At 40.6% G+C, this 24,073-nt stretch overlaps 1 protein-coding gene across 1 annotated transcript in view; it reads left to right on the forward strand.

Moving 5' to 3' along the window:
* thsd7ab (thrombospondin, type I, domain containing 7Ab) overlaps positions 1-24,073 on the forward strand; it is a 209,440-nt gene that overhangs the window by 154,096 nt on the left and 31,271 nt on the right. Inside the window, exons 16-23 of the mRNA XM_085423772.1 lie at positions 406-411; positions 875-1,008; positions 1,881-2,034; positions 3,360-3,501; positions 10,160-10,275; positions 10,839-10,956; positions 15,240-15,385; positions 17,047-17,221. Of these exons, the coding sequence (XP_085279898.1) occupies positions 406-411; positions 875-1,008; positions 1,881-2,034; positions 3,360-3,501; positions 10,160-10,275; positions 10,839-10,956; positions 15,240-15,385; positions 17,047-17,221 (991 nt within the window). The remainder of the gene's footprint in view (positions 1-405; positions 412-874; positions 1,009-1,880; positions 2,035-3,359; positions 3,502-10,159; positions 10,276-10,838; positions 10,957-15,239; positions 15,386-17,046; positions 17,222-24,073) is intronic.

Raw genomic sequence — 24,073 nt, forward strand, 5'->3', positions numbered from 1 at the left:
GACAATAAACTTGAGTCTGCAGAGCTTTCTCTTACCTTCCACTCATTATTGCTGCAGTCATTTTTTTCTGAGCAGCGACACTGCAAAAAGCAACGGGTGCTATAAATGGATCCCATCCACTGAATTAATGCCCCCAAATGTGCCAGTTGATTCCTTAAGGTTCTCTGATTTGCTCAAATGAAATGCTTTCCAGGCCTTAGAGTATCAGCAAGTACGCCTGGCAGTGTGTGTGAATCTGCTAAGTTCACACAGGTGTTTATGCCACAGGCTTTTCTGATTATGAACTCTTGAATGTTGCATTAATCATAGGTTTTGCACTGTATGAACAGTTGGCATCTGCTCATTAATCCATCTGTCTCCTTTTAATCCAACCCGATGCTCGCTGGATGTGACTCATTGCTACAGGCCCAGGTAAGAGTTGCTCTCCTCAGATAATTGCAATGTACTCACAGTGTCACCAGTGTCAGTAGGTCACTGACAGATAAATGTACACACTCACAATGTCATGAATGTAGCTAAACAAGGTCCTATAGGAGACTTGAGTTTTATTTATGCAGACATTTCTCAGTGGCAAAGCTTCTCTGGGGGCAGAAATAATCTCGTTGGCTGAGTTAAACCTCAGAGAGCTGAGCTAAAGAATCACAGTGTATTAGGCAAACCTTAACTGACAAACTTGCATGGCTAAGATGAAATATTAAAAAATAAATATATTTGTAGAGGCGACTTTTTTCATTTTGACCACGAGGATCATATTTGTTAGCTAAGCAAGCCTCTGAGACTTTGCCTGCAGCAAAAAAGTTTAGAAAAGAAACTGCAATCTGCTACATTTGATTTGCTGCTCTATCAACTTCAGAGTGTTTGTTATTTTTCTCAGGTGTATGAGGTGGTGCCGTGTCAGAGTGACTGCAAACAGTACGTGTGGGTGGCCGAGCCGTGGAGTGTGTGGAAAGTCAGCAACGTGGATTTGAAAGAAAACTGTGGAGAAGGTGTCCAGACCAGAAGAGTCAGGTATTTGTCAGATTGCCTGCCATTGTGGCTTTGCTTATTTGTTTTCAGTGTTTACCAAAAAAATTTTATTGTAATTGAGCATGGCATTTATTCAGGCAGGCCACAAAGTTAAGCTCAGCCTCAATCCTGGCAGATCAGCAGATATCAGCTGCAGCCAGCATTAACTGATGACTCAGCTGTTTGTGCTTCACAGCAAATCTCATACAGGGTTTTTTATTTAAGCCACACTGGGGTGGCTACAGTTGCTATGCAAGCCACTTTGCAGCCCACAAACTTTCCAGCTCCTCCTTTCATTCTATGCCTGACTTATTCAGTGTGTTATATGTTGTCACTGATGCTCTGTTCCATATGAGGCTCTCATTACTTATGCAAAGCTTAATGCAGGGGTGTCCAACTCCAGTCCTCGAGAGCTACTGTCCTGCCAGAGTCAGAGTGAGTAAAAATGCTAATGACCTCAGCTGAGTTGTCCCTCCTTAGAGCAGGGGAAATTAATATTGTAAATGGCCGACTGGGGTGTAACGAGCTGCAATTTAAATAAAATATTCTGACTGAGGTCGTTGAGGAAATCCAGGTTCTGGTTTAATTGAAAAAAACAATTTACTTTTTACTTATTGTAAAAAATGTTTTTGTTAAAACTTACAATAAAAGTTAAAATAAAGGTGAAACTAGACTTTTTTTATAGACCTGACCTCACCTACTCTGGGGGATCCACCCTGCCGTGTGAGAAGCACATAGGTTGTCAGGTACTTCATGTACCTGTCAGCTCCCTGTCCAGTTAAAACACACTGTCTGACTATTTCTTTCTTTGCACCACAACAGCAGAATTGCTAAAACAAGGTCAAACTCTGGGTGTTTCTTGCCCGATCCCACAGGTGCATGCTCAACACAATTGACGGCCCATCTGAGCCCGTCGAGGACTACCTGTGCGACCCGGAGGAGATGCCCTTGGGGGCCAGGGAAAGCCGGCTGCCCTGCCCTGAGGACTGTGTCCTCAGCGACTGGGGACCCTGGAGTCGCTGCACCCTGGTGAGAGCTGAACCCACATCAGAAAGCAGCAGCTCAGCTGTCTGGCACAGAGCAGATATGGCAGGGTCAGATTTCTGTAAAAGTCCACTGATATGATTTTCTTGTTGGAAAAAATTTTCTGAGGTTCAGGAATTCAAAGCGTGGCTGTACTGTATCATTGTGAGCAGTGTGTGAATCTTTGTCAACAGGTTATTTCTCATCCACCAAGGAGGAATAAAAGAGATATATGAACTGGGAAGAAGGAGAAAAATGGCTTATATATCACCTATATTACACTGTACTCACTGTGCATTCAGCAGGGAGGGAACATGATTTATGATAAAGATTCAGGAGCATGTAGAGCCACACACACACACACACCTGGATATATTTCAGCAGTAATGTAGCAGCAAACATAAAAGCTGAGGCTAAAAATATTGCAGCTAATTTGTGAACATGATTTGGCAGACAACCAAAAATAGTCTTACACAAGACCACAAATTCAGTTTGTAAAAAATTACTTCACTGTAAAAAAGTTATGGTAAATTAAATATAACTGATATTGGTCTACAGCTGAGACAGTTTCCTATTCCATGGTGACTTCATATTTGTAAAAAGACAGCAGCCCCTGCAATCAGCACACACCTACAGGCTGCAGCACACACGCAATGTTCATTCTTTTTGCAAAAACTTCCAAAGGTGTCAGAACATCCTGTTCAACTCCTCCGCCCGACACCTCCGTTTGATGGTAAAAAGCCGCTTTAACTGCTCTGGTTTCACCCGCTGTTCTCACAGCAGCACCCTGGCCATTGTTAATCACACCCCATTCTCTCCCAAAGTGCTTGACGCACCATCTTCCCACAATTCCAGTCTCGACGTGGAGTCTGCAGTGGCACCAGCAGGGCCTCTCACATGTTTTATTCATCATGCCAGCAATGGAGTTATTCAAAAGGCTGTCATTTTCTCCCCCAACTCTCTTCTCTGCGAGCAATGACCGTGTAGAGTCTGGTGATTTACCATTCCAGTAGAATATCTGTTTCAGCCCTCCTGTCAACTCCTGCTGGAACAAAAACATCGAATTCCACATTTTGGGAAAGCCATCGGAGAACATCTTGACATTAACATTTTAAATGAATCGCGGCCCAATAACTTCATAAATAATTCTAACACATTTAGTGCCTTCAATCATCAAAACACATGAACACCATGGCTGCAGGAACGCTATGACTTTGTTCCGGGTCAAGGATATGCCTCCATTCACTTCTTATCACTCGCTACAATATGGCCTGTTTAATCATTTATGCATTCTAATGGCTCAGGTTTTTAATGGGAAGTCTCTGTTTCAGCCCTGTACCAGAAGTAACTATCGAGTGCGGACAGCATACACCATTCGACCCCCCAGCGTAGGAAGAGAGTGTCCAGACACGACCGAAAAGGAGCCCTGCAGCCTTAACCTCAACTGTTTCAACTACTTCTACAACATCACAGGTAAAAGGAAATGTTGAAGAAGCCCAGGTTTATAGCCTAACCCACACTCATTGGTTGGTTTAAAATGGCACACTGAATCTCCCCAAAAAGGATGTACTGATATAAAAGTCAAAGGGCTTTTTTGCTGGTTATTAATAGAGAAACAATCATCAGCTAATAGCAGCTGTTTTTTTAACAATAATCAGGTGGAGAAAGAAAAGCGTCTTACAGACAGTTCATGGCAGGAAAGGCACAGACTCTTGGGACTATTAATGGTCTGTTGTAGTTACTGCAGTCATGTTGTGTTTGCTCCTTGAGTATTGTGATTGTACAATATGTTTTTATGGCTCAGAACAGCAGGACGCTCCACACATTGTCTTGGAGAAGGTCCTGGCTCACTTGAGCCTTCCAGACTATAAAAGCTAGCCCAGACAAACTGCTAATAGCTGTTTTTTTTTCGTATCTTTTATTTAGACTCCTTCCAAGCCACATACAAAGAGCAGGTTTGTGAATTCCTGTGTCTTCCTCCCCTCACGCAGATGGCTGCCCCTCCCTGAGCCTGATGTTCTTTTTTCCCACTGTTGCCAAAACATTTGCTCATAGGGGATCATCTGATTGTTGGGGTTTACCCTGTTTTCTTAGTATTATTTTAGCGTCTTTACCTTAGAATATAAAGCGCTGAGAGGCAACTGTTGTTGTCATTTGGCGCTGTATAAATAAAATTCATGTTCATGCATGTTCAGGATTTTGGCCTGGGTGTCTCACACCAGAAGTTGCTGTGGCGATGATACATCTAACCAGTGTTAATGTTCAGTTAATATGTGAATGTTTAACAACGCCATGGTGATGTAACTGCGTGGTGGCATGGTGACGCAGGAGTTCCTTAAAATAGTAGAGATGTGCTATTAATCATCAAGTCCTTACTGTGAGAAGTAAAAAGAAGTATTCTGGACTTTTTAGGTTTGTCTGTGTTATTTCACTACATTTCCGAGTGGATGAGGATGATTAACACGGGGATTGTGGCCCCCTGGCAGTCTGCATCATCACGTATTTCCTGAAAATGGCAGCATTGCTGCTGCTTGTGTGATTTCTGGGCTGCTGTCAGTGATGTGAACCAAATCTGAACCAAATCAGTGACATGAAAATCAGCCCCTTAAATGTAAGCCTTAAAATGCAGCATCCATTTCAGATTGAGCCCCTCACAGGATGAGCGATCAATAAACAGCTCATCTATTTTCTTTTTTTCATTATCCTTATCGCTTTTGTTTCATTCTAGTAGGATAATTGCAGACCATGCGGGGTGTTATCAAAACCTTGTATAATGGCAATGTAACGTTAATAGGACTGTTTTGAGTCCAGCTCACAGCTGGTCTTCACAATGCTCGTCTCTAAAAGCCGGCTATTTATTGGTTGGTTGTTTATCTCTTTAGCGCCGGTTTGCACAGGGAGGTTGAATAGGCACACATTAAGTTTGATTTCTCTGCAGCTACAACCATTAAAGCCTGGAAGAGTACAAGTAAACCAGTTGGCTGCAGGCCACTGTGGTTAAATGCCTTGCTCAGTGGCACCTCTGTGTGTGACTGCTTAGAACAGAAAACATTTCTGATTAACTGTAAACAGAAAGATTTCCAAAATAGATTTGAGCTGGCAGCCTACCCGAGCCTCCCCCTCGAATCCTCGGGACATCACAGCTCCACCTCACATGTCACTGAGGTTATGCATTAATGTTTCATTTTGGAAACTGTAAGAAACAATTTCAACAGAAGCGAATAAAAGCAGAGTTTGGCACTCACTTGGTTTGGAAGCCCACCCTCCTGCTCCCTCTGCTCTTTGGAAGAGGTGACACATTATCCCAACTGCTGAGTTCACAGTGGCATGCAGGTATCCTGGGGTATATGTACTTAATATATGAGCAGAAATTATTATTGGGTATTCTTTTTCCATTGTTGATGCAGAGATCATCCAAGCTGCTCCTTCCTGCAACGTTTCTCTCCTTTCCTTGCTGCCTTTCTCTCTGTCTCTTACTGTCAGTCTTTCTTGTTGCGATCTCCCTATTTCCAGTCCCCAGAGTGCCACAAAGCTCCTCAGCAGAAGGAGACACAATTTCCCGAGTTGAGCTTGCAAACGAGCTCACTGCAGCTAAAAACAGCCGCTCATCGCACGGCGCTCTTCGTGAGTGATACCTCAGCCTCCCCGTTGTTGCAAGTTTTTTTCTTTTACTTCTTCTTTTTTTTAAGCAGCACTGTGGTTGTTTAAAGGCAGTGAAACCCCAAGTCTGGAATAAAATGCTGCTTTTTCCCTTCACAGAAATAATTTTCTCAGGGTGCCAAGTTCTGCTTCCTAAATCTTTGGATTTTTCTGTTCATATTCAGCTTTTAAATTCTGCTTATTTTTCAAAGGAGGCGACTCAAATCAGACCAAATGGCCACACAACGCAATTCCGCCATAAAAAGACACTAATGGCAGCCAGATTTAATAATAATGGATTGGATTTATACAGCGCTTTTCAAGGCACCCAAAGCGCTTTACAATACCACTATTCATTCACTGGTGGAGGCAGCTACAGTTGTAGCCACAGCTGCCCTGGGGCAGACTGACAGAAGCGAGGCTGCCATATCGCGCCATCGGCCCCTCTGGCCAACACCAGTAGGCAAGTAGGGTAAAGTGTCTTGCCCAAGGACACAACGACCAGGACAGAGAGCCCAGGGATCGAACCGGCGACCTTCTGGTTACAGATGCGATTCCCAACCCCCTGAGCCACGGTCGCCCAGGGGGTCCATATTTATTGGATATAAGTGAGATGTTAGAAATCTTAAATGACCTCTTTGCAGGCATCTGTTTTTAAAAGTCATCTTCAACAGCCAGAAGCTATAAAGATTCCAGAAATACAACAAAGCCACACTGATTATTTTTAAAGAGGTGGCAGAAGGAGACGAAGAATGTAATGCCACAAAGGTAATGAGCTGAAGTCAAAGTTACAGTGTGGCAAGTACAAGGCATGCGCACTGCTCTGCTGAGTCATCTGGCAGCTTAAAATGGTTCATTTATATGCTTGGCATGTGTATCCTAAAAGGTCTATGTAGTTTCTGCTCTCTGATGGCTGGGAAATTTTAGTGTGTCAGCAGTGGAGTTAGTAATTAACTTGATCGTGTCGCATTGTGTCAATACGTCATATCAAAAACTCTACCAATTAATTGATGTTTTATATAAAAATCCTTGTTCTTGTCCTTGCTGGGAGACTCTGTGTATGAGCGTACTGTATAAAAGCTTAAGGTAAGCAACTTTCAGAGAGGAATGAGACAACATAAAGCGACAATGCATTTTTGTGTGCTCCCCCATAAAAAGCCGAAGACAGACTACGGTTGTTTCTCACTGTTTGGGATTTATTCTCTCTGAAGTGTAAAGACTTTGTGACAGCTGAGGCATTCGAACACTTCTAAACAGCGTCTCCTTGTGTTTTGTCCCCTCCACATCATCCCGCTTGAACTGAAAATACATCCAAGTACAGAGGCAGAACACTTGTGAAAGGCTGGTTTCTTGTGACTTCAATGCTTCCTCCTCTTCTTTTCGCTTCTTGCTCTCATCTAAATCATGACACCCTCTCACCTGCCTTCCAGCTCTGCTCGCACTCAGGGTGGTAAAATCAACAGCTGCAACCTGCTGAACGCTGGCAAATATTTGATATGTGGTAAAGTTATGTGCTCTCAAAGCAGGCAGATAACAGTTGTATTGTAAGGGTCATTTAATGCTGTAAAACACAGTGCACTTGATGCCAGGATTACCTTTTACGTGATAGCTTATTAGTGAACGCTGCTATTTAATAACTATATTAATTAAGTAAGTAAAGTAAGTAAAATTTTATTTGTATAGCACCTTTCAAGACAGAAATCACAAAGTGCTTCACAGAAAAGGTAAAACATAAAAACAGAAATCAACCAAAAGCAAGTTTAAAAAGATAGTGGTTTCATTTAAAAAACAGCTAAAAACCTGAGTCCACAGATCTCAGGCTTAAAGGAAGGGAGTTCCAGAGTCTGGGGGCCACAGTTACAAACGCCCTATCACCTTTCGTTTTCAGCCCGTATGCTAGACGACCAGCAAGCCCTGATCACATGACCTCAGGGACCTGCTGGGGATGTAATGATGTAAAAGATCTCTGATATAGGTTGGTGCTTGTCCATGCAGAGCCCTGAATGTCAAAGTCAAAATCTTGAAGTTGGTTCTGAATTTTATGGGGAGCCAGTGCAACTGGATCAGCAGGGGTGTAACGTGGGAGTATTTAGAAGATTTGGTCAGAAGCTTTGCGGCAGCGTTCTAAACAACTTGCAAATGATCTACAGAGGCTTTACTTAAACAAGTGAACAAAGAATTGCAATAATCCAAATGAGATGAGACAAATGCATGGATGACCATTTCTAGTTCTGAGTGTGAAACAATGGGACTCAGCTTAGCAATATTTTTTAAAGGATAAAAACAGGAGCGAACCAATAAATTAGCATGAGTGTCCAAAGTCAGAGCTGAGTCAAAAGTTACACCAAGGTTCCTGATAGAAGGTTTGGCAAATGTCAACCAGTCCAAAGCAGACCCTGATATACCCACCCAATGTCTCAGCCTATCTAGCAAAATGTGATGGTCAACAGTATCAAAGGCAGGCGTCAAGTCCAACATCAGCAAGGCAGAGCATTCTCCTGCATAATTCATCAGGATGTCACTGGAGAGACTCTAATAAGTGCCGTTTCAGTAGAGTGTGCTCTACGAAAACCAGACTGGAATTTATCCAGAATGCTGTGTTCATCTAGAACAGATAGAATTAACTATATTAAATAATCATTAATCAAGTAAGCGCTGTGTTCTGTCACAAACCCGCAGATCCTTATCACCCAGCTTAGCAGTTCCTCTCAGTTATTCGGAGCATTTAGCATCTTTCAGCTCATTATTTTGGTATCCAGCATCCAACTGTGTTTGTGCACTCAGAGAACTCACATCAAGGTTTTATTTGCAGACTGAGCAGCTGTTTTTGGTGCCAAAAAAGCCTTTGAAAAGCTGCAGAACCACAGAGCTAGCACCTAGCAGGCAAATGTACCAAAGCTGTATAGTAACTAAACAGCCAGAATTTTCTTTAAGTCATTTGTAAAATGAAACTGTGCTGAAATGATTTGTAGAAATTGTGGTTTTGTCAACAAATATAACTCCAAATAAATGCTACTGTTGATTCGCAGCATCTGTGATCGTTTCTGCCTCCAAGTTGCGAAAATTACAAATTGAGGACTTGTCTTAAATGAAGACTTTCTCAAGAATTCATTTGAGAATCAAAGAAGAACTATTCAAGTTGATGTGGTACGCTATAATAAAAGTAATCAACTTTAGAAAGAATTTGCATAATGGAATAATCCAACTTTGACACATTTGGGAGAACACAGTCTCAGTTCAATTAAATAGCACATTTAATGCTTTCAGTGCAAATCATATCTATTCAGATCATATTTCAGAACTTATTTACAGTTTCCTTAAAGATCTGGATGCCATGCTTGATTTGTTTGTTGAAGCTTTAGAACAGCTCTTTGTTTTACTGCCAGTGCTGTTGGTAAGCCTTTTGTAGAGTTGCACTCATAAAGTTCAGGGCAACGTTGCAGTGCTGTCTTTGTGCTGGATTATTCAACAGTGTTTATTTTCAGTTATTTGCAGAAAACAAACTGAAATTAGTTATTTAAACCACAGCAGATGCCAAGTCTTTGCATATTTATTCAACTTATTATCTGGTGTTATTTATATTTTCTGTGAGAGAGCCATTGTTGCTCCGAAAGCTTGACATTTTCCATTTTGTGAGTGTGATAAAGAAAAAGGAACAAAGCGAGATTGTTTCTCTATACGACCTTTCCGATTATGTTTCAGGCTACATGTACTGTGTAAAAATAAATCCTCGTAGTATTAAAAAAAACATTGTGCTGGGCATCACTACAAAGTACAAGAAGTTCCCAGGCTGTTGCTGCAGCACAGAAAAAAATGTGCCTGGAGTCAGCATTGAAAATGAAGTTGTACAAACAAACATCAGGACCTGTGTTAGAATCACTACCATCCTTAGAATCTGCATTGTGTCGAATACTCCAAGCATGCTATTCAGCTGGCCCAAATGTAACCGTTCACCATGAACAAACCATCAACAGCCATCAGATCAGGAGTATCCTGTAGCACTTCTGCATTCTCACTGTTGCACATACAAATTTCTCTTCCAGGACTAGACTGTCATTTTCGAGCTTCACTCCTAACACCCTGAACTGTCTAAAGAGGACCCTTTGGAGCCAACTTCTTGACATGAACCAACATGGCAGCTCACAGCTTGTCTTTACAAGCAAGTTTTTTGGCTTTTGGCTTCTTCTCGCCTGCCTTTCTTGGCAGATTTAACTTCTGAATTTCAAGTTGAAGATCCTCCTTTTGACAATGCAAAAAAATCCAGCTTACGTTGCAGGTGGTATTTATATAACAGGACTGCCACTGGGCATTCCAAACACTAGGAAGAGGTATGCCACTGGGTATAAGGTGACTTCTTCAAAGGGGGTCATGGCAAATTGCTGTTCGTAGGCACAAACAGCAGTGCCGTCTTCAGCGGTGATTCTCAATATTTGTGTTAATAATTTTAATGTTAAAACTAGTAAAATTGTGAATATGTTTTGTTTCTCTTCAGACTGGAGTACGTGTCAGCTGAGTCCAAACGCTGTCTGTGGCGGCGGCATCAAAACCCGGATGCTTGACTGCGTTCGCAGCGATGGCAAATCGGTGGATATAAAATTCTGTGAAGAGGTGAGACTGGAAAATCCTTCAGGTGTTTGCTTTTGGACCTTCCCTTTTTGTTTCTTGGAAGAATCCAATTTTACTTTCTTTGTTTGACACTCTAATTTCTTTTCTTAATGACGTGATCACATAACTCATTAAAATATATTATCGCACCGTTCCAGTACTATTCAGCCCGAAGCAACATGAAATATTTAAGAATATTCCCATGCAGAGATTGTTGTCGTTGCTTCTGGCTGGGCGTTTTATTCATTCATAATGTGTCAACTCCATGTAATTGTAGCCGGCGGGCTGTGGCAGAGCCTTCCCCACAGCTATTTAACCCTTGGCCCACTTCATCATCTGGCTCATTCACAAAAACACACTGTGTCGGGATGGTTTTCACAGCAGCCTTTATAATCCAATTCAGCTGGCCGGAAACCTGCCCTTTGCCAGAACAGAGACTTCTGGGAGTTGCAGTACTGAGAGGTCAAGTCAATGTCTGACCATAGCAGATTGAGTTTGCAGCGTAATGATTGGTTGTCTGTTATGTGAATGATTTGATGATGTGCTGTTTGAAACATGTGCTGCAGATGAATTTGGAGAAGAAGTGGCAGATGAACATCTCCTGTGTGGTCGAGTGTCCTGTCAACTGTCAGCTGTTGGAGTGGTCGGCCTGGTCAGAGTGTTCACAGACCTGCGGTCTAGAAGGTGAGAATTTCACACACACGTTTTTGTCCCGAGCAGCTTCCAGTGCCATCAAAATCCAGGAGTATGAAATCGGTAACCTTTCACGAACAAGACAACTTTTCTAAACACTGCGCCTCCTTTTCATCATTAATTGCACATTAATCTTACTGATTTACTTCCGTTGCTCTTTTCAAGTGCAATAATGAGATTACACTGGAGTAAAGGCAAATGCCAACATAAACAAGTAAACGAGATAAATAAGTTCAGGCAAAATAATGAAGCACATATACGTTTAAGATGGTCTATAAATGTTTTAAGACGTGTTATAAAAGAGGATGCCAGATTGTAAAGTTGCACTTCAGTCTTAATGGCAAATGGCCAAACATAGATTCTTGAATTTGCAACAGACGACTAAAGCTAAAACAGGTGAAACACAGGCTCCTGACGCACACTTGTAATTCACCTGGTAGAGCAGGTGGCCCAGGTACCATGTATCCCATTTGCTGTCTGTCACTCATGCTCTCTCCCCTCACTTTTCTGTCTGTGCTACACTGTCCTATCAAATAAAAAATAATGACCATTTCCAACCACCTTACATTCCTGTTGCTTTATCTATATTTACCATTTATCTGTTGAAAAAACAAGATCCAACTGTGATAACAGAGCTATTATTGTTTTTACCTCCTTAGTCCGTCTTTACTGTAGCAAGAACTGCCAAACAAGCAGTTTTTAGTACTTAGTACTATGTCTACCCATCCATCTGTGTGTCTGTCTGTGCAGGATGCAGTTTTATGTAAACTCTTGGCAGCTTTACCAAACTTTACAGGTGTGCATTTGAAATCAAAACGTGGGCCAAGTTTATTGATAGGTGTAGTCTAAAAACCCATTGTTCCCACAGCTGGTGTGACCACATATTGGAGTGTGGTCAATTGTGTACATGTGTGTGGTGCATTTAAAAAAATGTAACTGTAGGAGAGGATTTTTTTTTCTTGCAGAGTTTGAGATATTCCTTATTTATCTGATACTAGGCCCTCACACGTCATCTGAAACAAGCCATTTAAGCTTCTCCTCCTCCCTTTCTTATGATTTACTGGCTCCCACAAACAGAAGAGAAGAAGTGTTTATGAGATGACCATGTGAAGGAAATGTATGCTCACTGATGTACAGAGTCAGGAGGAATAAACTGTCTGAAACAGGGAATTACTTGTAGAAACACTGACCTTTGAAACTGGCCATGTTTAATGTCCCCAAGTGTAACTATATGTAACCAGTGTGTAACAAAAATACTAGAGGATGCCAAACTGCAAAAGGAGGATGGGTAACCACAATGAAGACACATCTGCAGAAATGATGGAACAATGTTCTGGTTGTATTAAAATGTTGTGCTTTGTATCACAACCAACAACAATAATCAAAATGATGTGCATGCACAGAGACCAAGAAAGTAAAATAAAGTCAGACCAGGGTCTTTTAAATGTCAGTGCTATCCAGTTCACGCCTGCTGGCTTATCTGGGCAGTTTATTAGTGTGAAATTAGCCAAACAAAGGATGGATGTTTTGCACAGTCTGTCCTACCACAATTTAGGGAATTAGATTGAGTTCCATATGAGCTGTGGCTCGACACCCATTTTAATAAAAGATCAGCGTACTTCTATGGATTTCCAGAAGGTCTGTGGACTCTCAGTTTGTTTAATTTGGGTTTTTTTTTTTAATCTCCAACTACAAAAGAAACCTGACCTAGGAGCAAGGTCAGAGTTATTTCACATGCATGCTGATGTGGGACTAAGCAGCCTTACCAGTGTAACCAAAATGGGAACAGTTAAAGGCGGGACAAAAAATTCTATTGATTAAAAATTAAATTATCCATCCAGGTCAGAAACTAATGATAAATAAATAACAAAAACCAAATTACTAATTCCTACAAAAAGTTTCTACTTCTGTTTCTTACTGTGGGCTACATACATGTTATGTACACATGGTACCAAAGCATGTATTTGGGAGACACGCATCTCAGACATTTCCAAATGTAGCTAGCTAGAAAAACTCCCACAAACAAAGCAGAGGGAGTCTTTATTTAAGTCAAAGTTACTGTGTTATAGTCTTTCCAAATGACCATAGAAAATTTGTCGTCCTGTTGCCTAGTTGTTGTTCCAGGAGTTCACACAATTGATTCTGTCCCATTATATGTTCCTGCTCCTCAGGGCCGAGGGAGCCCTTTGAAGAAAGGGCGCTACAGCAATAGTTGGTAAATCAAAAGGAATAAGATAAAAAAAGGTTTTTTTTACAAAAAATAAAAAAGGGCAAAGGCGGGGACCTTATTTGATGTGCGTTTTTTCTGTGTATGTGTGGGGGAAGTTTTTTTTTTTTATTGGAGTGGGATATGAAATTGTACAGTTTGCGTGTCAATGTGTGGGAACGCTGGTTGTTTTATGTGTTGAAAGCCAATGTAGGTTGGTAAAGGTGGATTTTGAGGTGAGCACTTTGCTGGATTGTCAGTGTGAAAATGTAAGTGGAATATGCAACAAATGGAGGGCTGTGAGAGTTGAGAGTGGGCAGTTTAAAGCAGGTAGACAGGAAGGTTGCTTTTAGAATCGAGTCTTTCAGTTAATTCATAGCATCAATTCTGCACTTAAATCAAATGGTCTCCGGGGTTCTGCGATGAATTGGATTTATTTAAAGAGGTTTTTCTGATTGATGTGGAATAAAAGCCTTTTTACTCAAGTTGACCAAGAACCAATCAAGATGGTAAAGGGAAAAAAGGTGCAGTATTTCATGCCATTTAGAAACTCCTGCTCTGTTAAGTGAAGTGCTATTGTGCGCCGTAGGATTAATTTAATACATTCAAAACAAACGCATACACATGAATTTAAATGAGCTGTTTATAGAAGGAATGGATGACTGCTGTGTGGCACACCACAATGGTCACTGCATGTGTTTCTGTGTTTAGCTTATTGTTCAGGGGGGAAAAAGTCTCTTTGAACTTTGCATTAATTGTATTATTTTATCAAGAAACCAAGAGCTCCAGAGGCTTTGAAGAAAAAAAAAAACCCTCCTGATATTAATTTTCTCTCATGCGGTAAAACAAAATGCTCAGATTTCAGTGCTGGGGTGGAGAGTTTTCAACACAGGAACCTGTTGTTCTACTTCAGTTCTACTTAAACAAGTAAAAGTGACTTTCTTTGCTCATATGAAGTAAATCTTTACTTCACAATGTAGCGTCTTTATACTATTGACATTGTTAAACTTTGGATTGGTTCCCTATAAGCCTCACTTTCCCTATACTGTCTGCTGCTGAAAACATTTCAAGGGGGAAACAATGTCAAGCAAAACAGTAAAGGGACAGGAACTTTGTTTTTCCCAGAAGGAAAGGGTCCAGTGGATGTCCTGCCCCAATCAGGCTGACTGCCACCCCAACCCCAGTTAGCCCACCACTGCAGCATGTGTAGTAGGCCCTGGGCTGCTTAGAGAAATAGGAGAATGTGACAGCAGTGTTTGCAATGTGCACCATTAGTGGACGCACGGTCAAACATACCTGCCTTCAGTGATGCAAACCAGAACACAAACATTGGTTCATGACAGTTGTAAAACTGAGAAGATTATGCTACTGCACTGACTTTGTCAAGTCTTCCAAAAATCAAGAGTGAATAGTTTTCTGCGCTAAAGGAACGACAACAGCACAAACACAAGCAAGAGTAACCCACATTAAAGGTGGTTCCATATAATTTTGGGACTGCCCCCTGGTGACAGTACACAGCAGCAACATTTAGACAATGGTCTGCAAAACTCTGCATAACGTCAGCGCACAACATTAACACCAAATGGCTGGAACAATATCGTTACTCCTGGTGATTTAAGCTCATTACTTGGACATCTTTAGAAGGAAAAACTGCACTGTATGCCGTAGGGGTTTCATTTTCCATTCAGGATAACAATGATAATCTCGGCTGTGAAGGTTCTCAGTCACCCAGGTCATCGTAGTCAAAGGAGCTTGCAAAGAAAAGCGTCTGGACTTCTTTAAGTTGCTAATGATAATCTTGTTTCCTTTCACAGTAGGGAACACATTTTGAAGTGGAGAAAGTCTTAAAAAAATCATGAATTGAACGTGCTTATGGGTGTGGAGATGCTCTAGGAAAAAATGACGGAACAAAAAGACAGACATTCACTCAATAAAGACAGTTCTGCGACACTAACCTATTTCCACTAGATCAACAAGTAACAAAATCCTGCTTATATAAAAGTCTAATGAGAGATCCACAGAAAACCAGAGATAAATTTAACCTTTTTTTTTCTTTTTTACTCTCCAGGTAAGATGTGGCGACAGCGGTCGGTGGTTCAGGCTTCTCAGGGCGATGGCCGACCGTGCCCTTCTCAGATGGAGCAGTGGAAACCCTGTCCTGTCCGACCCTGCTACCGTTGGCAGTACAGCCCCTGGTCTGAGTGTCGGGTAGAGGTATGTCAATACATATAAAAGTTATACCATAATCCAGGTACATTAAACATTAATAATTGTATCGACCTCTGTCAGCTACAAGAAATGGAGCTCAGGCACAGCTGAGATCAATACTCTAAAACAGTTTGAGCCAGAAGGTGGATTTCAGGAGGGTGAAGTCTAAGAACCTGATAAAAAATAATGGAGTCTTTAGTATTGATGAACAAGCTCATCATTTCCCCACTCATACGGTTATTTTGAGAGATGGACAGTAAAAAAAAAAAATCAATCTAATGCATCTTTAATGCTGATGCATTACTGTAAACCAATACCTTTGCCAAGAAATTTGGCAGCCTGTACACTCAATTTTGCATCGTGTGGCACCGGGTCAGATTATTAAAAGCATCCAGTGCAATACTTTATGACACAAAGCAAAACTTTTCAAGAGTAAATGTGGTTTTATGGGGACACACAGAGACAGGTAATGTCATCTGTTACTAACATCCTTTGCTGCCCCTCACTTAAGTTGATCAAAAAGGAAGTGCTTATAACCTCTGCCTTCCTCGGCTGTGTGAGAGTGAGAGGCAGAGACAGTCGACATTTTATTAAATGCACTCTGCATTCACTTCAGAAAAAGGCAAACCATCCTGTGGGTGGTAACCTCTTATCAAACTCCAATCAGGACCCAGCCTGGAGGACTCCCAAATGATATTATCTAACTAAGCAAATGCAAATATTAGCAGAAAATGTATCAGATAGAATGATCCTGTGAGATATTTTGTTCTTTCATGAACAAATATAAAGGACAATTTAACTCCCACACGGGAAAGAGACTGAAAATATATGGGGAAGCTTATCTTCCTTATACTTTTATCTATTAAAATACATTTTAATAGATCTCTACTCATAAAACAAAACAGGACAATAACAATTCTTCATTTAATCCACCAGGATTTTTTCTCCATCCCTTCCACTCTTTAGTGTCCCAATAACGTCAAAACAAGAACAGCAGACACTCTGTACTGCCCGCCTGCCAATAGAAGGTTATTTCCAATACTGCTTTTGTGTTTCCAACGCCCTACCAGTCTTACCCACATAATAAAATCCACAAGGGCACTTTAACAAGTGGTCTACATGTGCAGTCCTGCATGAGATGCTATCCCTGACCTTAATTTTCTGCCTTTATCCGAGTGTGGAAAATGGTCCCCTTTAATCATTTGTTACAGTTCACACAATTTCCAGACGAATGACAGCTTAAAAAGTAGAGGTTTAACTCATCCATGTTTGTATTTGTGCTCTTTTGTTTCTGTAAAAATACAAACTGCTGTACATATTGCAAATATATAGAACATATTCTGTTCTAAGCAACAATACATTTCCAGGTCAGGTATGCTGCCTTGCTGAGAAGCTGGAGGTGTGCAGCTTAATGCCTGCAGCTTTTCATCCTACAGCTCAGCTCAGCGATGCTTTTTACTCTTCTCTTAAAATGTTTGAGACGCATAAACACTTTTTGTATTTGTTTGACTTTAGTTGATCTTTCCATCAATTCAAATGGCAGAAGTTGAATTTACTAGGATTATTAAACTGCCATCAGATTGCTGCAGGTTTGTGTGACACCCCCTTCCCTCACTGTGTTAACTCATCACCTTCTGTCTTCTTCTGTGGTGTTTATGTCCTGTCAGAATGTGGTTTGTGGACACGGCATGCGCTTCAGGAACCTGTCCTGCTTCGTGTCGAACGGCTCCAGCGATGGTGAGGGCAGCCTGGTGGACGAGGAGCTGTGCAGCAGCCTGGAGGTGGCTGTCGATGGAGACAAGCAGATCAGACTGAAAGAGAGCTGTGTCCTCCCATGTCCAGGTAATAATGCTGACTTCAAGGTTTCAGTGGTAATTATTTGTTGTTTGGGCTGCATGAGCAACCTTGGAAAGTCCAAACACTGAATAGAAGCAATTAGAAGCACAGTCCACTGTTATTAAAAAAAAGTTCTCTAATGAAAAAAATTTAATCAATTATGACTTTACTCTTACTTTACTTTACTTTAATTTTCTTTAATATTCTGTGACTGAAATAGCTCCTCCAAATCAGCTTTTTGCCACACAAAGTAATAGTAAGCTATGGCAGCAATATGCTGGATACTATTAACCTCAGTCTCTGTCAGTAAAACTGATCAGGCATGAAGTATCCACAAGGAGTCTATAGACTTTATGTAAAAGAGCCCCTTGATTTTTGGGTTTATTTTTTATTAGCATTTAGATTGTTGCTAGGTTGTTCTTTTGGATCCAGGAGTAATCAACTTTAAACCAGACGGTTATCAGTGCTAATTAGTGCTGGAAGGGCTATACCGCACAGCAATCTGCAATATTTTTCAGATAGTTTCATTAAAATAACTCCCAAAAGCACTAACACTGCAAACAGGAGGTCCAGTTCAATGACTGGAATTAGTCTAGCTGTGAGACCGAGCAGACAGCAATAACACATCTGTCAGTTAGAGGCCAAACTTTACCTGGACAGTTGATATGAAGGGGTGTGCTGTGCTGTGAACATGTTAATTTCATATCTGTGAAATTGGGCATTTTGACATAGGAGCCTACGGGGACTCTACACTTTTGGCGTCAGCCTCAAGTGGCCACCAGAGGAGCTGCAGTTTTCAGCACTTCAACCCCAGATGCTGCTAGCAGGAGACAAAGTTAGAAATAGCAATAGTTGCTAACATCAACATCACTTGAGTACTTGGATCGGTTGTCATGCGCTGAAGATGCTGATACAGATGTGTCAGTTAATCTAGCGTTCAGGTAAATACATGCTCATACATCATCATATCTGTAGAAGGTGTTTGAGACTAGTGTTTACTAATTATCTGTCTTCATTACCTGTCTATTAAAGCAGTGATTTAAGGCTTTAATCCACAGAGCAGTTTTCTATGCAAATCCTATGAAGCTCAATGTGATCAATGCTTATTGCTCCGAGTGTAAAAACACCCTCATCGTTCAGCTTTTACAATTTATGTAACGTCACTTCTTCCTCACAAACCAATCAGAGTCAAGAAGGGGTGGGAATTATGACATCAGCATTTTAAAATGCTGTGCTTGTAAGACGGTGCACAGAGTGTTTAAAAGTGGCGCATGTGGACACTGAAACTGTTTTGTGTCGCTGCTCTCAGCTTCAACAAGTCACTCTCCATACACAGCACAGTCGACACTTCTCAGCAGTCTGATGTATACTACAGGGAAGCCATTATGAGCATTTAAATACACATTAAAACAAGCTTTGTTGTAACGTTTAAAAGCCAAGTGAATTGAAATGCCTAAATGTGTTTGGCAGTTGTTATTTGAGGTGCTGAAAGTTGGTCTTTTGCGTGTGGGTTTGGTCTCAGCATTACCTCGAAACTCTAACAGAGCTCACTATCTATCATGACCTCTAAAATGAGAAGCAGCAGCATAGCTCAAGTCAGAATAAATGGACTACATTATGACCAAAGCTTTGTCTAACTGTGTTTTTTTATGGGAGTTTCATTTACTTTTGGGTTCTCTACTTCATCGCCTGCATCAGCTTAGAGAGCACTCTTGTCTTCTCTGCTTTTTCAAATCATGACAGCTGTACTCTGCATATGTGTGGGTTTTCGATTCACTTCATAGTTTCTATCATTTTCTCCAATTTCACAAGGTATCTATCTCCAGCTGTAAGTCACAGCTGCTTCTTTTCACCTCTCGCAGCACACGAGAAGAGTAAAACACGCTGAGGTTATCGTTAGAACAACAGTCAAAGGGCGATCGCTCACAGTCCTCCCCAGAGCAAAGCCCTGCTAGTATGTTGAAGTGTCCGGCCAAGCCAGAGGCACAGCCGTCAGGAACTGGTTCATGTGGAACGCACAAAATATTTGGACCACCTGCTCTTCCAGTGAAATAGACAGAGAGGAGAATCTAAATGAAAGCTGTGACCCCTACAATTCAATTGATTCCATTTGTACAGCAAAGAAACCTAGAAGTAAAAATTATTTGAACACACTCACACATACAGTGAGAGAGATAAAATAATAGTAAAAAAAAAAAAAAAGGTGCAATCAATAATCTGTGTGGGCGAGATAACAAAAGATCCTCAGGGCTTGAAATAAAAAGACAAAATGGCAAGCCAAGATACGACTGCACAATCTGCTGTACGGAGACGTGTAGATTTTATTCATTTATTCACCTCACGTATGAATGGAGATGCTGATTAAGAGGAGAATAGATTGAAGATGTATTTGTGTTTTGATTGTAAGAAAGGCTTGGGTGAAACGTGGCGCAGCAGCAGAGGCATGAGCCAGCTAAAATGGTGCATCTCATACACAAAGGCTGCTCGAATTGATTTATGTACGCCGTTTAAAATTGTTAAATAAGTCCAGACAATAAAAGGTCAGGAAAATTCAACCCATGAGTAAAAAGAGAGAAACAAATAAGGCCTTTATTGAGGCATTAAGGGCAACACGAGCTTCACTAGTGGGCTCAAATCTCCTCCTCCAACTGACAAAAGTGGCTTTGTACACACTTAAATACACACTAGATACAGGGTGGGGCATTGTGAGAGAACAGATCTGAGGCAAAAAGCATCCTCTTGATAAAGACGAATGCCTTCTTAGGCAGCCTGTTCATTAGCCTACAAAAATGGAAAGATCAAGTTTAACGGGAAATAGCTGGAAATCCGCAATTACTCTTGGTGGTTAAAGCGGGTGCCTGGAAACGCTTAACGATCGAACTGCCCTTTTGGTCTTAAATTTCATTTAAAGTGGCATTAAAAAGTCTTACATTGCTTGCTTATACCTGTAGACACCCTGATTACTTGAAGGCAGCACTCTGGGATGATAAATAAATGAGTTTGCCAAGTGTATTGTTATCCCTGATTATGTTGGTTGGAGCTGTAAACTTAGCCAAATCCAATAAAGAGCAGGAGAGAGGAACTAATCATACCATGACCTCGATTGCATCCAGGACCAACAGGCCTTTTTTTAATATAACCTCTGATCTCACAATGGACTTAGCTGAATAATGATTTGGAAGTGACAAGTGGCTCCTATTTAAGGCCGTAAGCTAATTAGATGTACACGGCAAAGAGTTCGAAGTGCAGTACTGTTTATTCTTACTCCTTATTCTGTTAAGGTTTTAGTTCAGGAAAGAATTCAAAATGGCAAACCCCACTAAATCCTTCCAATGTAACTCGAGCATGTGAAAGAGTCCAAAGCTTTGCTGGTCACAGCTGTTTTCAAAGATGGCTTACAGTTTAGCTTATAAACATTAGACCAAACCGACATTACCTGCTGATCTGTCCGCCACTGACTGATGTCCCTCTGGTCCCAGCATCTATATTTGTTCCACTTTTAACAGTAATACACAAAACTCTGTTTAGTCTGGTCTTTACCCCTGATGTGAACTCGGATCCAGTAACTCCAAAAACATTAATAACCTCCGACCCCTTCAAAAATGTCAACATCCATTGAACTCTACTGTCAAAAATCCACCAGTCTCAATCAGTATGGCACTTTTAAATATCCGCTCTCTGTTGAACAAGTCTTTTATTATTAATGATTTAATTTTAGATAATAAACTTGATTGTTTATTTTTAACTGAAACATGGCTGGGTTCAGATGCACAAGTTGTTCTCACTAAGGCCTCCCACCAAATTTTAATTTCTCTTTTTCTATTAGAAGTGGTAAGAGAGGTGGTGGGACTGCATCTTTAACCAACAACACACTCACCACCAAACAAATTTTATTTGACCATTTTACCACTTTCGCTATCTAACCTCTGAAGTGGCTGCAAATTTTACCAAGGTTTTAGACGAATGCCCCCCTGTGATTTTACCTGCACCCTATGATTTTATTTTTAATCATTTTAACAGCCAACTGAAGAAAAGCCTTGACTCCGTTGCTCAATTCACCACTAAAAAGATTAACGTAAAACATGCATCACCCTGGAGAAACAAAGGAGTCAAAAAACTCAAAAGAAATTGCAGGGCCGCAGAAAGGAGATTGAGGAAAAATAAAAATGCAATCAACCATGAAATACTTTGCGAGCAACAATGTACAATAATACATTAAGGAATTCAAGAAATTCATACTTCGCCAAAATAATCAGTAATAACAAAAATAATCCCAAGGTCCTCTTTTCCACCATATATCATTTATTTAACCCTGATTTTAACAGCTCCCAAAGAACCCCCACAGACTTGCTCTGTGAGCAGTTTGCAGACCACTTCAGGGGAAAGATCAGCGCCATCAGATCTGATATTTTATCTTCTCGCGATATGATTTTAAACACATCTGAGGGCTCGATTGTACCTGAGGAGACACTGGACAGCTTTGTCCTGGTTAATGCTGAGAACCTTAACCCTTGTATGGTGTTCGGGTCTGTGAGTCCCGTGTTCAGTTTTTTTCAAAAGAAAAATTAAACAATTAATTATTTTTTCACGTGTAAATGTGTTGTGTCTTTCCACTCACTCCACCTGATTATAACTGATTTATTTATAACATTTTATATAAAAGAAAAACAAGAAGCACATTAATTCATAAATGTGATCTAACAAAGGTAAAGGGAAAAAATTAACCATGTTTGCTGTTCATATGTCTTGTAATTGGGATGAAGTAAACATCTGTTGAGTAATTTAACATAAAATTGTTTGATAGTGTTAATTTGGAAAGCCAAAACTCTAGCGGGTCCACCAGACCCATGAACACTGGCTGAGTAACAAAAATACGAACACCACACAAGGGTTAAGAAAGTTTTCTCCACAGTGAGACCCACCACATGTCTTTTAGATCCAATCCCCTCTTCACTTTTTAAAACACTTTATGGATATGATACATGATGAATTGCTCTCTTCGTTGGGTGTCTTCCCTGCTGCCTTTAAAATGGCGGTGGTGAGGCCCCTTCTGAAGAAGAGCAATTTGGATTGTAATGATTTTAATAACTACAGACCTGTATCCAACTTACCATTTTTAAGTAAAATTTTAGAAAAACTTTTTTTTTTTTTTTACTCAGATTAATGTTTTTTTTTTTTAAATGATAGACAGATCCTGGAGATATTTCAGTCTGGATTTAGGGTGAACCACAGCACAGAGACTGCTCTCCTAAAGGTTCTAAATGATCTTAGATGTAACTGGGACTCCCAAAAGCTCTCAGTCCTGGTGCTACTGGATCTAAGCGCAGTCTTTGATACAGTAGACCACGCTATTCTTTTAAACAGACTGAAACACATGGTGGGCCTCTCTGGTGCTGTACATAACTGGTTCACTTCCTATCTCTCAGACAGAACTTTTATGGTGAGTATGGATACATGCTCCTCTAAGATCCATAAAATGACATGTGGTGTGCCCCAAGGGTCAGTTTTAGGCCCTGTACTTTTTAATTTGTATATGCTCCCTCTCGGCAGTGTCATCAGGAGGCATGGAGTGAACTTCCACAGTTACGCTGATGACACGCAGCTGTACATCTCCGTGTCTCCTGATGACACCAGACCAATGGATGTCCTTTTTAACTGTATTTTAGATATAAGATCTTGGATACCATACATACCACCTTTATTTATAAAGCACTTTAACATAAAACCAGAGTTCACAAAGTGCTGTACATGCTAATAGCATAAGTAAAGAAAATTAAAATGAGGATAAGATAAGATAAAATAAATAACTAAAAAACTAAAATAAATTGAAACATGTTAAAACAAATTGAGTCAACCCCTCTAATCAATGCCAAAGGCTTCAGCGAATAAATATGTTTTAAGAAGACTTTTAAATTCAGAAAGAGAAGAGGCCTGCCTAACATGCAAGGGTAGATCATTCCACAACCTATAAGATCTTGGGTGGCAGAAAACTTTTTACAGCTTAACCAGGACAAGACTGAAGTTTTAATCATCGGTCCTGAGGCTCAGAGAGAGAAACTCTTGTCTAAATTAGAGGCATTTTCACTATGTCCTTTGCTACAAGTGAAAAACCTGGGTGTTATTTTTGACTCTGAGCTTGGTTTTATCCCACATGTTAAACATGTAACCAAAATTGGATTTTATGTTTTTGGCCATGATAATTATGTAATGAAAATGTGATATTGCGACAGCCATACCTAACATAATAGTTATCAAGCAGAGCGAGACCAAGTGTACCAAAAATAAGACCGAGGCTCTGAAGCTTTGGAGGATGCTTACACACTACGCTCGTTAGTGTGCCATGTGCACATGCATTTTCAGCATGGGTAGCCTCAGCGAGTAACAACCCCACAAATCTGGCAGTGTCAGCCCACAGTCGACCCGCACAGGATGACTTGTTTAATTTCGGTGACTGATTAGGTCTCTGCACAGTCTTTATGCTGTGCTGGACATCTGTTGTGATTTATGTGATATATGACCAAACAAAGCAAAACCTGTGAAATGTTAAACTATACACAGATGCAAGGTTTTGTATAATTACTATAGGACCTTGAATGTTTTATTCCTGTCTGGTTAGTGCACAGAGTCCAGCAGTCAGGGTGTGATTTAGCCACCTTTAAAAAAAAAAAAAAAGACTCAGCCCAACCAGCTTTAAAGTCACAATCCATAGCATAGTCATTAAAATTGATTTTTCTGCGGTGTTTGCCTAATTAAAGTGACAAAACAATGGTTTTTCATAGTTATAATGCTTTATTTCCTTTAGCTGAAGAAGGAACTGGGAATATACACTTACCGGCCACTTCATTGGGTACACGTTCT

Source organism: Rhamphochromis longiceps, linkage group LG11 (assembly GCF_057381845.1).
Source record: "Rhamphochromis longiceps isolate RC_006_pf linkage group LG11, R_longiceps_female_GT1.1, whole genome shotgun sequence".
Taxonomy (NCBI): Eukaryota; Metazoa; Chordata; class Actinopteri; order Cichliformes; family Cichlidae; genus Rhamphochromis; species Rhamphochromis longiceps.